The following is an 18,797-nucleotide window of genomic DNA, read 5'->3' as shown; positions in this document are numbered from 1 at the left end:
CACCTAGAGCTGTACAGGCATCCACCTCAATTCTCTCAGCGGCCCTTTGAGGTCACTCTCTTACTGCCACCAAGGTGCAGGGTGGTGAAGTTAACTCAGAGCAGAGACCTGGCCTCGAAGCCTCGTCTCCCTGGGGAACAACCAATCAGCAGGAATCTGAACACAAGCACGAGAGGCAATCCGAGCCCTTCCCCAAAGCCTCACTCTTCATTCACTCTGGCTGGAATCCTGCCCTCCCTTCAGGGCCAAGCTTAGGGACAAGGAGCAACCAGATCCTACCTCCAAGGACAGAGCCCTTACGTATTTCTGCAATCCGTCTGCAGCCGATGGTCTGAATGAGCATCGTGTCATCACAGCACTTGTAAATTTTGGAGGGGCTCCTCCACACTGAGGGAATATGCTTGTTCAGGGAAGGGCACACTCCCCCATTTCTCCTGGAACCACACTTCTGCCGTGGGACCCTGAGAACACAAGGGCCCTCCCCTTGCCCTGTTGCTTCATGTGGCTTAGTCTTGCTTAACAAACATGCTGGGTGTGGAGGCTGAGACCTCCATGTAGTGTTGAGGGCAAGCAGGGACCGCCTGGAAATGCTGAAAGCATTCTGTTAAAGTGGTGCCTTCCCATTATGATTGCTAGGCCCATGATGAGAAGATATTGCAGGAAAGCACGACCTGGACCATAGAAAGGGCAGATCAATGTGTGGGCCTTTATGTGCTTATCCCTCCCACCACCCTGCTGCAGACCCCACCCACACTCAAGCTTAGCCCCTGTGGCTTGGAACCCAAGGGCGCTTCTGAGCTGAGGCAGACTTCAGGGAGTACTAGTTAGGATAGGTCAGCTGCAAGTAACAAACAAACAAACAAAATACACAGCAAACTCTGGCCCTCAGGGCCAAATTCAGTCCACCATCTATTTTTATAAATAAAGTTTTATTGGAACATAGGTGTACCCATTCATTTACACATTGTCTATGGTTGTTTTTAGGGTTGTAGTGCCAACAGAGATCTCATGGCCCACACAGAGCCTAAAATGTTTTCCATGTGGCCCTTTACGGAAAAAGTTCACCCACTCCTGGCTTGAACAATGACAACATTGAATTATCTGCCATCAAAAGAACTCCAGAGGAAGGTGGCTCCAGGGTCACACGGAGGCTTAGCAAAGTCCTCGAGGCCCCAGGCTCCTGTTCCCTCCTTGGCAGGTTGGCCTTTCTTCTTGGGCTGGTTGCTTCATGGACACAAGCCAGCTGCCACAGTTCCAGGCTTGACTGCCTCTCAGAAGCACATTCAGGCCAGGAGGAAGGGCAGGCTTCCTCCTCACCTCTTCTTATTTAGGGATCAAAAATCCCTCCAGGGCGGTGCAGCAGAGGTCCCTTACCTCTCAGTGTTTAGACCAGGGGTCAGTAAGCATTTCCTATAAAGGACCAGATAGTGAGTATTTTAGGCTTGTCAGGTCACATATGATCTCTGCAGCATATTCTCTCTGTGTGTGTGTGTGTGTGTGTGTGTGTGTGTGTGTGTGAGAGAGAGAGAGAGAGAGAGAGAGAGAGAGAGATGACCCTTTAAAAATGTACACTCCATTCTTCTCATGAGCCATAGTTTGTCAACTCCTGGTCTGGCACTCTTCACATGCCCTCTCCGTGCCCATCTCCAGCAAAGGATAGCGGGCTTACCCTTGCTATCAAAGGTGCTTGGCTTAGACCAATCACCCAAAACTGATGTTTCAGAGATGCCTGCTGGAGGAGTGTGGGCAGATATTACTGTTGTCAGAAAAACAGTTTGAACGCCACTTCCTTCTCTGGCAGGAAGGAGTGATTGGCTGCTGGTCCTGCCCTGTCCGAGGAGGAGGACGGAACCCACCCACCAAGCTGTGGAGAGGTGGACCCCACAAATCCCCTCACAAGCCACGTCTGAGAGCGAGCAGAGGGAAGAAACTCAAGTGTTTGTAGTCCTCTTTCTTAACAACCAGGCTTAAAGCACCATCTTGTGTCTTGAAGGCAGAAGGAGGTCAGGACGTGTGTGCTAGAAGCAGGCAGAGGATCTTCACCAATGTCTCAAAAACTAGAGAAGGAAACATGGCGATCCTCAAGGCCCGCGGCGGCCCGGGCCCTTCCCGCACCCTGCGATAGTCTGGTGTTGGGAGGGTGGCCCACGTGTCCAAGCAACCACATCAGGGAGGTTCTGGGAGAGGAGAAGGCAAAGCTCCTGCCCTCATGGGGCAGGCAGTCCCATCCAGGACTGGACTGGATGACCACCAATAAATAAGAAAACACAGATGGCAGCTGACTGTGAAGGGGCTGGACAGGGTGCCGGGGTGAAGCGTAATGAGCTGGACAGTGAGGACCTCACTGCAGAGGGACATCTATCTACACACGGCCTGAAGGGTGAGAAAGATGGATCCTTGCCCTGAGCCAGAAGTGCACACCCCAGAGAGAGCAGCTCCTGCGGAGGTCCTGTGGGGCAGGCATGGTAGGAATATTAAAGAGAAGAAGCCAGGTGTGGCTGCAGCCATGCAGGAGGAAGGGCGATGGGGTTGGGGAGGCAGAGGATGGGATTGGCATGAGAAGATGGAGATGCAGAGCCCAGATCGTGATAGCCCCAATAGTCCACGGGTAGGAGTTTGTATTTTCTACTAAAAGCAATGGGAGGGCGGGACGCGGTAGCTCATGCCTATAATTCCAGCACTTTGGGAGGCCGAGGCGGGTGGATCACCTGATGTCAGGAGTTCGAGAACAGCCTGACCAACATGGTGAAACCCTATCTTTACTAAAAATACAAAAATTATACAAGTGTTATGGCGTGCGCCTGTAATCCCAGGTACTCAGGAGGCTGAAGCAGGAGAATCGCTTGAACCCAGGAGGCGGAGGTTGCAGTGAGCTGAGATCATGCCATTGCACTCCAGCCTGGGTGACAAGAGTGAAACTCCGCCTCAAGAAAAGGGGGGGGCAATGGGAAACCATTGAGTCATTTTTAGCAGGGGGCCTGATTTGATTTACATTTTTTAGACATGTAGCTTCACTATCATGGTTATGGTGGTCCGTGCATTACTAACATTGCTAAAACCACCATCATGCCAGAATTACCCTCCCATTTGTGGGTTAAAACACTGCACCCATCTGTCCCTCCCCAGAGTCCTCTTAGTGGCTGCTCTTAGGAGGAACTAACATGGACTACATTCCCCCATCACACCCAGCACCCAGCCCCATTCACACGCGGCATGCCAGGGACTCTCCCATCAGGGGAACACCCTGTAACTCCCAAGTTCCTCCAAAGCCTCTTGAGAGGGACCATGGTGCCCTGCAGGGAGTGGGTCCTGGTGGGTCCGGTGGAGGGAACGTCCTTGCTGAAACTGGCTGGGTCTTAGCCGGGAAGTGGTGACAGGTATCTCTCACATACGCTACGGGAACCCAGCGCAGCCAATGGAGTCCAATCAGCACACCTTGCGCCCACCTCTTCGTTTGGTACCTTGAGGCCACTGCCCACCCGCCAGGTACCCTCTCTCAAGCGTGCCCAGAAGTTCAGGGAAAGACGCCAGCGCCCCCTGCTGGTTGCGCTCTCCCATAGCAGGGCTCACATTTTGGGAGAAAGAAACCAGCTGTTAGCAGCTTTCATTCTTCACCACGTTAAGCAAAGCACAACATTTTATAACTGGGTGAAAAGCCAGATATTCTGTCAGCTGATTTGATTGTTCTGTACGCTTATCCTTAAGCCATTGTTTGACGGATATTTTTACTGAGTTGACTTTCTTCATAAGATGATAAGACTAATGAAGAGAAAAGGCAATGGAGTTTTTAAAACCAGCGTGATGAACCAAATGCTGCCACTGACTAGCTATGTACATGTAATCCAAAGGTTCCCTCCGTTGAAACAAAATAACAGTGCTTACCTAACCAGGTCAGCTGTGAGCTGGGACTTCACAGACAGGCATAGAGAGACATGGATGCAGGAAGGGCTTCCTTAGCTGAGAGGGTCGTGAAACTGGAAGGTAGTAGCAAGCATTTTCCAGTTGGATCTTTTGGCCGACATTTGTAGTGGGGAGACAAACATGTCTAATTTTCCCCCCACCCCGGCACATGGGCAGGTAGGAAGATGCTGGTGGGTTTGGTTCGACAGTTTGGAGAATGTCTTGTGGAAGGGGTGCTTTTTTTAATGCACACTCAGGCACCATGGGAGCCTGTTGTCACCTTGGATATCTAGCTCCATGCCCTTACCCTTCCACTCTGCCTCGACAAGAGTCATGGCACCCAAAATACATGAGTTCAAATCTGAGTTTCACAGGCTCAGGGATGAACCCAAGCTACCAAATGCACAGGCCCCTCCTGTATACGGTTACAGCAAGTAAGGGAGTAACTTACTCAGTGCAAGCTGCTGTAACAAAATAGCACAAGCTGGGTGGCTAATCAACAACAGGCATTTATTTCTCACAGGTCTGGAGGCTGGAAGCCCAAGATCAGGGTGCCAGTGCTGGCATGGTTGGGTTCTGGTGAGGGCTCTCTTCCAGCTCACAGACAGCTGTCTTCTCATTGCATCCTCACATGACAGAAAAGAAGTGCACAAGCTCTCTGGCCCCCTCTTACAGGGGCTAATCCCATTCACAAGGGTCCTACCATCATGACCTCATTACCTCCCAAAGACCCCACCTCCAAATACCACCACATTGCCATTAAGCTTCAACATATGAATTTAAGGTGGAAACAAACATCCAGTCCATTGCAGATTGTCCTGATAATATGTGTGCCCAGGACATTGCCCCCACAGCAAAGAGCGACATTGGAAGGCAAACCAATGTCAGGCTTCCTAATGTGCACAGAGTCATCCCTGGAAGAGTGAGTCCGGTGATCTTACCAGCTAATTTTATTGAGCTACCCCATCTTGGGGATCTACCTGCCAAGGAGAACAGAACACCACTGGCTTTGACACCCATCTCTCAACAATGATGGAAGAATGCTGGAAATTTACCTGCTCGGGTAGCTCTGTCTAAGTTCATCTTCCTTGTATGGACTTTCTCTTTTTATTGCTCTCAAATACTTGTATTATTAAATATCTCATTTAAAATTTCTTTAAAATACATTAAAAGTACATTTAAGGAGTACATTTTAAGAGTGCAGATGAAAACATAATGAATACCTCTTTGCTTAAGAAAAAATATTTTGGACACAGCATGAACTCAGTTGCTGGTTCCAAGCCCCTCCCCTTCTCACTACACTGAACTTGGCGTGCATTCTTTCTTCAGGTGTGTTTGTAATCTTACTACATATGGACATATCCCCCAACAATATCAGGGATTGTTTTGCTTGTTCCTAGACATCATATAAATGGTATCATACCAATTATACCCCTACACTACTTAATGTTTCATTCAACATTGTTTTGGGGGACTATCCATGTTGATACATGAATTCTGTTGTGTTCATTTTTTCCTCTTGTGAAATAGTCCATCATGGAAATTGTCCCTAGTGTGTCTATCTGCACTCCTAATTGACAAGCATTTAGGCTGTTCTCCATTTTCCTAATTACAAGTTATGCTGAGTGAACATTCCTGAACACAGGTGTGAGGCTGTCTCTGGAGCACATGCCAAGGAACAGAATTCTTAGGTCGTAAGGAATGTGTACCTCCAGCCTTAGTCAATATTGCCAATTGCTGTCCTATCTGATTTTATTCATTTATGCTCCCACTAGCAGTATATATGAGTCTTTCTTTCACTTCTTGCCAACTCTTGCCAATCTAATGAATGGGAAGTGGTAACTCATTATTATTTCAATTTGTATTCCCTGTATTAATCCCTGAGACCTTAACACTTGTGTATTGCACATTCTGGTTCCTCTTTGGCAAATTGCCTTGGCATTAAGTTAGTAAATTTTCCTTGCCACCTACACTGGTTGAGTCAGGATGCTTAATTACTTGGAGGTAAAAAGCACCTGGCTGAAATAGCCATCCCTGAGGCTGCCTGTTGAGGATAGGAGATGCTTCATCCATCTTTAGATCCTTTCTTGGAAACGCTGAGCCTGGCCAGCTATGCAGGCTTTTCCAAGCTCTGATGCTGCCCTGTGTCCACAATAGCATCCCCACAGCCTGGATCCATCATTCCCAGCATTATGATAGCTCCTTTGTCTCCTTGGAAGAGCCCAAAACCCACAGCTGAGGCCTCAGGGCTTTTGTAATGTGCTTAGAACGGGGGTAAAGGTAATGCCAACCAAAATGGGGAAACCTGTATTCCTGCTCAGTCACTGCTTAGTCAGCATAAATCACTCCAGAGGATAGTTTGTTACTGACCTCAAAGACTCAGTTACAAAGATGATCACCATAGCATTGTTTACAGTAGCACCAAAAAAAAGGAACCACCTAAATATCTCTAAATGTCCAACATCGCTGTTTGAAAAAATAAGGAATGGTACATCCTTCCATGGAATGTACCTTAAATCCACCCAAAATCATACTGCATATGGATATACAATGTCAAGGAAACTTACTCAGGAGTCCTAGCTTGGGGTCCATGGACGTCCAAGGAGATGCTTATCAAAGGGAGTTGGCACCCCCTGAGATGCTCATGAAAGTGCAGACTTCCGGGCCCCCCTCCAGACTGAATCTGCACTTCCAGCTTGGAGGGCAGGAATCCTAACAAGTTCCCCAGATGAGTCTCAGGAACACTAAAGCCAGAGCATCGATGCCTGGGACCCAAAATAGGGAAGAAGCACTCTGGTGTATCAAGAGGAAAAAAGCAAGTTACATAGTTACATACAAACGCAGTATACATAAAAAACACCGCCTTCATGTGGGTGTGGGTGTGGGTGTGGGTGTATGCGTACTTTTGAAAAAAAAATTATCGGCTGGGTGCGGTGGCTCACGTCTGAAATCCCAGCACTTTGGGAGGCCAAGGTGGGTGGATCACCTGAGGTCAGGGGTTCAAGGCCAGCCTGGCCAATATGATGAAACCCTGTCTGTACTAAAAATACAAAAATTAGCTGGGCGTGGTGGCAGGCATCTGTAATCCCAGTTACTCCAGAGGCTGAGGCAGGAGAATCGCTTGACCCCAGGAGGCGGCAGTTGCGGTGAGCCAAGATCATGCCATTGCACTCCAGCCTGGGTGACAAGAGTGAAAGTCCGTCTCAAAAAAATAAAAATAAATATATATATAATTTTTTTAATTTTTATTTTTTAGAGACAGGGTCTTGCTGTGCCACCCAAGCTAGAATGCAGTGGCACAATCTTGTCTCACTACCCAATCTCAAACTCCTGGGCTCAAGTGATCCTCTCCACTCAGCCTCATGAGTAGCTGGGACTACAGGCATACTCCACCGCACCTGGGTTTTTTGTTTTGTTTTTTGTACAGACAGGGTCTCACTATGTTTGTGTTCCCTGGCTGGTCTTAAACTCTTGGCCTCAAGCGATCCTTCTGTGTCAGCCTCCCAAAGTGTTGGGATTACAGGCGTGAGCCACCATGCCCAGCCTTTGTGTGTGTACTAATAGCTACCTAGATAACAAAACTTAACAGCAGTTACCTCTAGATTACCTCAGCACCATTGACAATCAGCCCGAAGACTTTGTGGTGGGGCTGTCCTGTGTGTTGTAGGGTGTTAGCAGTATCCCTGGGTGCAGTAGTGTAACAATCAAAAATGCGTTTGGTAGCACAAAAGTACAACTATAGTTAACAATAATTTATCATATATTTTAGAGTAACTAACATAGTGAAATTAGAATGTTCCTAACACACAAAAAAGATACATACCTGAGGGTATGAATATCTGTCACCCTGATTTGATTATTATTTATTATATGTTTATATCAAAATATCACATGTACCCTGTAAGTATGTACAAATATTATGTATAATTTAGGTTTATTTTAATTTTAATAAAAAATATTAAAAAATGTCTTCAGATATTGCTAAATGTCCCCTCAAGGAACAAGGTCCCCAGTTGGAGAACCGATTTTCTAGATGGGACATGTATAGATGATGCTTTCCTTTGTTTTTTAGTATATATGCTTATTTTTTAGTTTTTTCTAAAATAAGTGTACTTTAGTCATGTTAAAAAAAAAACTTTGTATTTATTACTGTCCCATTGCCTGCACTGTCTGAAAAAAATACACTCAAATGAAAAGATACTCACATTAATACTTACAGTAAGAAAATTAATTTTATTATTATTTTAAAATAGCTGTGGAAAACCTATACAAAGGCCTCCCAAATGTCAATATTCCTTAGGCACCTTTGAAATATTTATAAACTTAATCTTTGGACTAGGCATCCTAATTGTAATTCCATATCTTAAAGAAGCAATTCTAAATATAGGAAATGCTTCACAAATATGGTTGATTTTTGCAGTTACCTATAAAAGCAAAAAGTTATAAACACTGTAAAACCAACCATAGGAAACTATGTTAATTAAGGTACATTCACTTGATAGACTATCATACAGCATTAAAATGATATTTATAAAGAACTTATAACAATATGGGGGCAAGGTTTATGCCATATTGTTAAGTAGGAAAATAACTGAATACAAAATCAAATATGTTACATCACCATTCAAAGGTATAATAATGACAATAAAAAGGATCTCATCAACATGGTCAGAAGAAATACACCAAGATATTAAAAGTAATTGTTAATTGAACAATGGCATCGTAGGTGACTTTTTCTCTCTACTTTTCTGAAATATCCAAATTTTTTACAATAAACATGTATGTATTTACAGTGAAAGAGAGAACAGTGAAATTTATTTTTAAAAGTACTTGAAAATGATCACAAAAATGTGTCAACATTTCAGGTAAGAAATGTGTTTTTATATTGATCTGTATACAAATTTCTATCCAGCTGATAAAAATAACTTCAAGAAATTAAACCTATTCAGAAACAATAGTGATTGTGTCTAAATTCATAGGCTTTGAGAAGGATAAATTTTTAAAGTGTAAATTACTATGCAGGTGGTCAGGAAAAGGTTGTATGGAGTCACATGATAAATGACACAAAGAAAATGCTTTTTATGAAAAACAAACTGGATAGATTTTTTCCCAAGCCAGAATCACATTCTTCTAAATCATTTAGAAGGAAATAAAATAATTTGGGCTTGATTAGCATTTAACTAACCAAGGACAGATTACAGTCACCTTATGGATTTTGATCTAACTTGTTTACATTCATCAGGGGTGATGGGCAGTTCCAGCCCACAGGAAGCACAATCTTTGCAGACAAAAGGTGGCCCTTCTCATGTTTGTCAGGCAATATTTGTCCAACCTGGCCATTCCCAGTTGGCTCCAATGAACTCTTGTTAGCTCACTCCTCAGTCTCTTGTGGACCCAGACTATATCTTACAATAGACCTCAAAGAGGGAGGCAGCTGCGTGCATTCCGTAGAAAATAGAAAAAGGCATGGCCAGGTTGACCACAATTATCCAGGGTTCAAAGCCAAAGACAATCTCCTCCAATTCGTTGTCATACTCAGGTAGACAGCCAAAAGCGGGAGGTATCCAAAGCTGCAAGAGAAGAGAAAATGGCCTGTGGTGGGGAGCAGCTTCCAAGCCACCACGGAGGCCCCACTCAAGTCCCAAGCCTTAGGAGCTGACCCTGATGCACGGGGACTGAGTCACCCCTGAGAGAACAATAAGGAGACCTCGTGGCATTTCCCATCTCCACAGAAACCACCAAATCCATGTCTGCCATGATCCTGCTCACTTCCTCACCCACCTTTCCCTGCAATCCATCCCTAATGAGTGCTCTTTGAACCCATCCAACTCTCTCCATCTCTACAGCCCTCGCCCAGCCTCAGTTTCCTCAGTTGAAAGATGGGAATTCTCAGACACGTGTCTGAGAGGGCTTAGATGAGAATTAAGTTTGCAAAACTGAAAGCAGTGACTTTTGTTTGTGTTGCTCACGGAACCTACACACTGTTCCCTGCTTCTCAGGCTCTTCTCTGTCCCAGTTCTCTCCCCCTCTGCCACCCCTTGAGTTGTCAGGCTCCTCACTCCCGCTTCAGGCTGCACCCTTCTTCAGCTTCCTCCACTCCCTGGCTGTGGCAGGCAGCCTCTAGGATGACCCTCAATGATCCCCAGCTCCTGCAGTCACCCTCTTGTGGAGTCCCCACCCCTTGAGTGTGGGATGCACCTAACGACTCACTTCCAACTCACAAAATATGGCAAAAGACACAGGAAGTCACTTCTGAAATTAGGTTGCAAAAGGACCTGCTATCCCTCTTGCTCATCTCCTGAAAGACAGGTGGCAGAGCTGCCATGCTGCGAAGCACCCTATGCGGCAAGGGGCCCAGGGAGTACTCTTGTCAACAGCCAGCAAGGAACTCAGACCCTCAGCCCAACAAGCCACAGCTGAATCCTGCCAACAGTCACATGAGTAGATTTGGAAACAAATCCTCTGCCACCTCTCAGAAAGTCAAGCCTTGAAATGAATGCAGCCCCAGCCAACAGTTTCAGCCTGGGAATGGCCCTGTGCAGAGATACTCAGCTAAAACTGTAGTTGGATTCATAAGTCAGAGAAACTATGAAATCATAAATGTACATTGTTTTAAGTTGCTGAGTATTGGGGTGGTCTCTTCCATAGCAATAGGTAACAGAGACACATAGCCTTCATTTGTATCTCCATACAGAACACTCCCTGGTATATACAGCCGACCTCTGTATCCAGGGACCTGCGTCTGTGGATTGAACCAACCACAGATCAAAAATATTCAAAAAGTAGGCTAGGCACAGTGGTTCACACCTATAATCCCAGAACTTTGGGAGGCCAAGGCAGGTGGATCACCTGAGGTCAGGAGTTCAAGGCCAGCTTGGCCAACATGGTGAAACCCCATCTCTACTAAAAATACAAAAAATTAGCAAGGTGTAGTGGCATGTGCCTGTAATCCCTGCTACTCAGGGGGCTGAGGCAGGAGAATCCCTTGAACCCAGGAGGCGAAGCTTGCAGTAAGCCAAGATCATGCCACTGCACTCCAGCCTGGGCAACAGTGAAGCTCGGTCTCAAAAAATAAAAATAAATTAATTAAAAAAATAAAATGGTTGGTTGTGTCTGTACTGAATAGGTACAAACTTTCTTCTTGTCATTATTCTCTAAACAATACAATGTAACAACTATTTACATAGCATTTAAATTGTATTAGGTATTCTAAGTAATCTAGAGATGTCTTAAAGTGTACGGGAGGATGGGTAGGTTACATGCAAGTATTACCCCATTTTATATATAGGACTTGAGCATCTGTGCATTTGGTATACACCACGGGGGCCCTGGAACCAAGACCCCTCTCTTCTACTTTGCTTACTGGCTGCTGTGACTCTTAGGAGCTCTCCTACTTGTTCGGCGGGTCCCTCCCAGTCTCCTTTGCTGTTTCATCCTTTGCTCTGCCTCTTAATGTTAGCCAGCGTCCAGGGCTCATTCCTGGGTCCCTTTCTATTCTCTCTACACATGAACCCTGGGGCTCTCTCCCAGTCCCTGGTTGTAAATACCAGCTATAGGCCTATGACTTCCCAGTCTCAATCTCCAGCCTGGACCACTTCGAAGAACCCCAGGCTCATAGTTTCCGGTGGCAACTTGAGTGTCTAAAACACATCTCAAACTCAACCCACCTTCCCCATTTCTCCATCTGCTCAGATACATCGTCCTCCCAGGTAGTCCATCGAGGCTCCAGGTGTCAACCTTATCTCCCTCCTGCTCTCATAACCATGCCCCCTCCCATCCAGTCCCTCAGCGCATCTCCACTGTGCGCCTCCAAAGCAGTACCTTCAGCCCACCTGTGGCTCTCTCTCTCCACCTGTCCGGCCGGCCTCTCTCACCTGGACCATGGCGGTGGCCCCGTGCCTGGTCTCCCAGCTCGAACTAGGGCTCCACTCGGCCACCAGATTTACATTTTATGGAAATCAGATCCTGTCCCTACCTTGATTAAACCCCTAAAGTCTTCCCAAAATATTTAAAATAAATTCTACACTCCCGCACGGAGTGATAAAGTGCTCTGTTAGCTGATTTCTAACCACCCACGCTTCTCCCCACTCACCCCACCCACATTGCAGGCAACCCTTCTTCCTGTTTCTCAAACCAGACCCGCTCACTCCCGCTGGGGGTTTTATACCAGCCATTGTTCCCTCTGCCCTGAACATGCGTGGCCAACCCCTTCCTGTCTCATGTCACCCTTCAGCGAGGCCTTCCCGCTAAGCTGGTCCATCTGATCTACAATGGCAGCCCAAGAGCTATTTCCCACACCCTCCTTTTCCACTTCTCTGCTTAACACGGGTACACTATAAGGTGTCTTTCTTGCTCGGTTGATGGTTTCACCTGCTGTTGCCTGGTTTGTAAGCCCCATAAGAGGAAGACCAGAGATCTTGGTCATTGCTGTACCCTCACCATTCATAGCAGTCCCTGGACCTCTGTAGGTACTTAAGGGACACCTTTTAAAGGAAGGGTGAGAGGAAGGGAAAGGGAGACAGGGAGGAAAAGGGAGAAGAAAGGAAGGCAGGAAAATGGGACCTCTTTTCTGAAATCCACATCTTTATATGTGCTGTTTAGTTGGCTGGAAATTCTTGTTACTTATCCTATTGAGAAGTGGCCTATGACCTCTTTCTTTGAATCTAGATGGACTCTGTGACTACATGACTAATAAAATACGGTAGAAATGACACCATGCAGTTTCCAAGCCCAGGCCTTAGGAGACAGGCAGCTTCCAGTTCAGTCTTTTGGAGGGTCAGCTCTGGGGCCCTCAGCCATCACGCATGGAGTCCAACCACCCTGAGACATCATGCCAGAGACCCACCTGTGGATGCCCCAGTCAAGAGTCCTGGCTGAGCCCAGCCTCCCAGCCACCCCCACCCAAGGCACCAGACCACGGAGCTTCTGGCCAAGGCTTCACCAACTTCACTTGATGCTGTGAGGAACAGAACTGCCCATCCACGCCCTGCCAGAATTTCTAACCCACAAAGCCATGAGTCACAATAAATGCCATGGGACAAAAACAGTCATGCATGTTGCTTTTGTCATACATTAGTGGTAGTTCATTGAACGGCAATAGAAAACCAAAATATCTGTCTACTGGGTTCATCCATTTGGATGCCACAGAGACACCTGAAACAGAACACGATCATTACTTAACTCTGGTCCTTCCTTCCACACTGACCTCCACCCACTGCTCCCAAGGTTGCCCCTCCTCCAGAGTCCTCCATCTCCAACATAGTATCACCATCTCCCCAGGAACTCAAGTGTGAAGGCAGGGGTCATGTTTGGCATCTGTCACCCTTTGCGAGTTGCAACCTGGAGACCCTGGAGGGTGTTATGATGAGTGAAATAACCTAATCACAAAAGGACTAATACTCCACAAATTCACTTATATGAGGAGTCTAGGAGTCAAATTCCTAGAGACTGAAAGAACGGTGGTTGTCAGGGGCTGGGGAGAATGAGGAGTTCATATTTAATGGGGGCAGAGTTTCAGTTTTGCCAGACGAGAATAACCTGGAGATGGATGGTGTGATGTTTGCACAATGTGAACTTACTTTACTCCACTATACACTTGAAAGTGGGTGCAATGGGAAAGTTTATGTGATGAGTTTTTACCACAATTAAAAATATAACAAGACAAGCATGAGTCAGATCCCGTCACTCTCAGTGTAGACCTTTCCATTGTTTTCTGTTGCATTTAGGATTGAGTCTTGGCTCACAGGCCCTGTGTGGTCTCCCCTCTGCCCTCTGCTCTGTGCTCCCAGGTCATGTCCTGTGAGCCCTGCCTTGCCTTGCATCCGTCCCTTCCCCACACCTGCAGCTCTGCCCTGATAGTCTCTCATCCCAGCCCCATCCACACCCTTCCTTAGAAGAGGCCTTCCCTGACCCATCTCCCACAGCACCCTGCCCTTCCCCGTCACCACAACCACCCTCTGTTGCCTCCAGTGCCACGGCTCCTGGAAATTCAACTGACATTTCCATGTCCGTCTCTGGAGTGGAGCCCACTCCACCTGGACATGCACATCAGCACCTACAGCTGGGGCCTCTGGACTGGCTTCCGATGCTGGAGAAGACAGCTCTTGCTCTCTGCCAGATGCCTTTGGCACCACCTGGGGTCAACCACAAGGTTTCAAAGTGCCACCCCATGAGCCAGCACGGGTATCCTAAGACTCCACCCTGCGATGATTTCCATCCTCTGGCTCAATCCCCCAGAACCCAACCAGTGCCTGGGGGCATCATGGGCCAAGCACAGGGAGGAAGAGACGGAGCCCACCCTTCTCCTTGGACTGGGCCCTGGGTCTGGCTTTCGGGTCCTGACAGACCATGAATTGCCACTTGATTCTGGTATTTCAGACAGTGCTATCTTTCTTCAAGTGGGTCCGAAAATGCAAGCCAAGTATTTCACCCAGTGGTCAACCAAAAAGGCAACCAGGGAAAAACAACTTTTCAGAACTTAGTTTTAAAAAGAAATATTAGGTCAGAAGCAGTGGCTCGTGCCTGTAATCCCAGCATTTTAGGAGGCCTAGGCAGGCAGATCACCTGAGGTCAGGAGTTCGAGACCACCCTGACCAACCTAGTGAAACCCTGTCTCTATTAAAAGTAGAAAAATTAGCTGGGCATGGTTGTTGCATGCCTGTAGTCCCACCTCCTCGGGAGGCTGAGGCAGGAGAATCACTTAAACCCAGGAGGCGGAGGTTGCAGTGAGCCGATATCGCGCCATTGCGCTACAGCCTGGGCAACAGAGCAAGACTCCATCTCAAAATATATGTATATTAATATTAATCACAGGATATGTACAAAAAGCATATACTTGAGGAAGATTCTAGAACTAGCTCTGACTTTATAAGAATTTGCATTTTGGAATATGCACCTCAAAAAAATGCAACTTACAGTATCTATCTCTCTTGTTAACTCTTTCAATTTTTGACTCACTGCTGTGCCCCTGACATAGTCCCTGGCATACAGCAGGTGCCTGGCAAATGTCTGTCAGATGGAGAAGAGGGTCTCCCTGCAGCCAAACTCTTCTGGGCCTTCCACCTTCAGAGCCCCTCCTCACTGCCTAGCAAACTGAAGGAACCTGGGTGATCCAAGGCTAGGGTGGATCAGGTTTGCTTGGCAGACACACAGCCATTCTGACTTTAGAAGGGACTTACTTTCCCAACTTTGTGTTCTTAGGGTGATATCAAAAGCTGCAGGCCCCGTATGCACCATCTGAATTTCAGGGGAGGAAGCTCAAAAGCCTCTGAGCTGCTGGGGCAACAGGGAGCAGGCTTGATAACAGAGGCTGGTAGCACAGAGCTGACTTCACCCAGAGTGATGGGCAGGCATCTCTGTGGACTGGGGCACTCCCCTCCAGCCACCAGTCACCATCACTGCAGAGACTCATGCGGTGGCAAAGGCTGCTTCCCCCTCCTTCTCACTGACCCCCACCATCCTTCCTTTATGTGTCTTTAAAAAATCCCAACAGCACACAATGCTTCTTATTCCTTTTTCTTCTCTCCATCCCTCCATCACTGCCTTGGTTCAAGCTCCTCCCCTTCCTGCCTGGGCTGTTGCAGGGCTTTCTCTCCCAGTCTTTCTGCTTCTGGCCCTATCTGTCTCCATCCTTGCTACATACAGCTACTGGGAGGATCATTCCAAAACACAAATCTGAGAGAGTCTTCCCTTGCCCTCAGCATAAAGACTAGACTCCAGCCAGGCCGAGGAAGCCCTGCTCAAGCCAGAGTCCACCTAGCTCGGCCCTCTCTCCTATTTCCCATTCTGCTACTCTGCTTAACACACATGGAATTTATGCCAAACTACTTGGTGCTCTCAAAACATGCCATGGTGTCTTTTGCCTCTGTGTCTTCACATATTGTGTGTCTCTGCCTGAAATGCTTTTCCTCGCCTTGATAACCTGGTGAACTTCCAGTCATTCCTTGCTGATGCAGACAGATGGGTGAGTGACTGTACACCTTCCTCTCCTTTGCTACCTTCCATCAGAGAGGCTGGAAAGCAAACGGTCCACTTCCCCAGCCTCCCTTGCAGAGAGGGGTGCCCACATGAGAGACTTGAACCCAGATGTGATGCCTGGTGCAGCTGCAGCCATCTCATGACCATGTGGCAACAAACACCACACCACCCAAGTGACAAGATGAACAGTGTCTGGATGCCTGATGACATGGTTCAGCTGCCAGGCCAACCCCAAGCAGCCAACCTCCGGAATTCTCATGAGATAATTAAACATTGTTAAGACTGAAGACACTGTGAATCAAATTGCCTATCACTTGCAACTAAAAGCACTCCTGATTGACACTGGGCCTCACCTCAAGCACCCACTACTCACTGAAGTCCTTCTGGATCCCTGCTCCTAGTACACCTTGCACAAGCCCATCTCAGCACTTGTCCTGTTCACTATATTAGATTTGCTCATTGTCTCCCTCCCCCATTATACTGAGACCTTTTAGAGGAAAGAGACTGAGTCTTTCCACTTTAATCTTTAGTACCCAGCCCAGCCCCTAGCACACAGCAAGTCTTCAGTAGGTAGATTTGTAGAATATAGGTCTGTTTTCCAGCCTTATATTGTAATTTTATACTTACAGTATTTTTATTACAAGCTGCCTCCATTCCTTATTTTAAAAAGGCAAGAGAAACCTAGATGTCCATCAATAATGGACTGGATAAAGAAAATGTATTATGGCCGGGTACAGTGGTTCGCATCTGTAATACTAGCACTTTAGGAAGCTGAGGCAGGAGGATTGTTTGAGCGCAGGAGTTCAAGACAAGCCTGGGTAGCACAGTGAGAACCTATCTCTACAAAAAAAAAAAAAAAGTTTTGGCCAGGCATGGTGGCTCACACCTGTAATCCTAGCATTTTGGGAGGTCAAGGTAGGTGGATCACTTGAGGTCAGGAGTCCGAAACCAGCCTGGCCAACATGGTGAAACCCCCATCTCTACTAAAAATGTTTTCAAAAATTAGCCAACTGTGGTGGCAGGTGCCTGTAATCCCAGCTATTCTGGAGGCTGAGGCAAGAGAATCACTTCAACTCGGGAGGCAGAGGTTGCAGTGAGCACCATTGCACTGTAGCCTAGGCAACAAGAGTGAAACTCTGTCTCAAAAAAAAAAAGATTTTAAAATTAACCAGGTGTGGTGGCACATGCCTGTGGTCCCAGGTACTCAGGAGGCTGAGATGGGAGGATTGCTTGAGCACAGGAGGTCGAAGCTGCAGTGAGCTGTGATCATGCCACTGCACTCCAGCCTGGGCAATGGGGCGTGACCCTCTCTCAAAAAAAATAAATAGAAAATGTGGTAGCTCTACACCATGGAATATTATGCAGCCTTAAAAAAGAATGAAATCACATTATTTGCAGCAACCTGGATAGAAATGGAGTCCTTATCCTAAGTGAATTAACACAGGAACAGAAAACCAAATACCACAGGTCCTCTCTTATAAGTGGGAACTAAACATTGGGTAGTCATGAACACAAATATATGAACAATAGACACTACTAGGGACTACTAGGGGGAGAGGTCGGAATTGGGGTGCAGGGTGAAAAACTACCTATCGGGTACTATGCTCATTACCTGGGTGACGGGATCATTTGTGCACCAAACCTCAGCGACACGCAATTTACCCATGTAACAAATCTGCATGTGTACCCCTTGAACCTAAAATGAAAGTTTAAAGCAAAATTAAAAGAATAAGAATAACTTGGTGCAGATTACCAAAGTATTGCAGAGGAACAAGAAGGCTGCAATATTCCTCAGGACTTTTCTCTTGGCGTTGCCCTGTAAGAAACGAGGAAGGTGGACTGGGCTTGGGTTCCCTCCCCAGCTGCTCTCCTCCTGCTTCTCCTCCTTGTCACATCTTTCTCTCAGGCACACATTTCCATTGGCTGCTGGTGGCATGTCCCTGCCCCAGGGAGCCACGTCTCCAGCCACACCTCCACTCTTGAGGCAGGAGGAAGCAAGGGGCATGGTGTTGCCATTGCAGACTGTGACCATCTGAAAGGTTTGGATGTCCTCAGAGAGTTTTTTAGGCTCTCGGTGAATGGATTCAAAGATGAAGAGGTTCTGGATGTACTTCTCCACGATCACCACCATGGAGTAGGGCAGGTTGTACCAGGTGTAGCGGGGGTGGTCCTCGGCACAAAAGATGGCCAAGATTGAGCCCCAGGAGATAAGCCAGGAGCCTGAGGCAGTGCCCACCAAGAGGTCCGAGTCCAGTTTGCGGGCCGGATTTTTGGACTCGTCCAGTGACTTCTCAACTGTCCTGTAAATCCGGATTCCAGCCAGCCCCGTAGCCCCCATAAGCATCATCAGGGTGATGGCATACAGGTAGAACGTGATGAGTGCTGACTCGCTCTTGGTCTTGGAGCACCCAATATGAATCAGGTACACCACCCACCACCACGGCAATGGTGGCGGCCAGCGCGGTCAGGCCCAGGACTGTGCCCACCATGACCCCATCAGACTTGAACTGCATCTTCTGGTGCTGATGGCTGTCAACTTTGCGCCCGATGTTCTTCCATAGGACGTAGAGCACTGTGGAGGCCAGGACCTGATACTCTATGTTGAAGGGGTAGAGGTAGTAGATATAGTAGATCCCGTGGGAGATGGTGGTGCAGAGAGTTGGGGGCGTGCAGTTACACTGTGGTGTGTGGTCATCTAAAACTAGGGGAGACAGGTTGATCACACAGGGGGGCTATTAGCAGGTGCAAGGGGAAGCAGAAAAGCACAGAAAACTGTTTCCACTGTGGATTCAGGCTTGGGTCTTCCCACTGGATTACAAGCTTTATCATGTCATGGCTTATTATCACGTTTAATATCATGGCTAATTTGATAGCCCTAAGTATCCCCAAAGCATATTCATTACCTAAATCACATTTATTTG

General features: G+C 47.2%; 1 protein-coding gene across 1 annotated transcript in view; it reads right to left on the bottom strand.

Annotated features, from left to right (window-relative positions):
• Positions 1–9,299: 9,299 nt before the first annotated feature.
• LOC115931710 (proton channel OTOP1-like) overlaps positions 9,300–18,797 on the bottom strand; it is a 31,757-nt gene continuing 22,259 nt past the window's right edge. Inside the window, 3 exon segments of the mRNA XM_055360448.2 lie at positions 9,300–9,470; positions 17,630–18,310; positions 18,312–18,579. Coding sequence (XP_055216423.2) covers positions 9,300–9,470; positions 17,630–18,310; positions 18,312–18,579 — 1,120 coding nt within the window.

Source organism: Gorilla gorilla, chromosome 14 (assembly GCF_029281585.2).
Source record: "Gorilla gorilla gorilla isolate KB3781 chromosome 14, NHGRI_mGorGor1-v2.1_pri, whole genome shotgun sequence".
Taxonomy (NCBI): Eukaryota; Metazoa; Chordata; class Mammalia; order Primates; family Hominidae; genus Gorilla; species Gorilla gorilla.
This window is presented reverse-complemented; position numbering and strand designations above follow the sequence as displayed.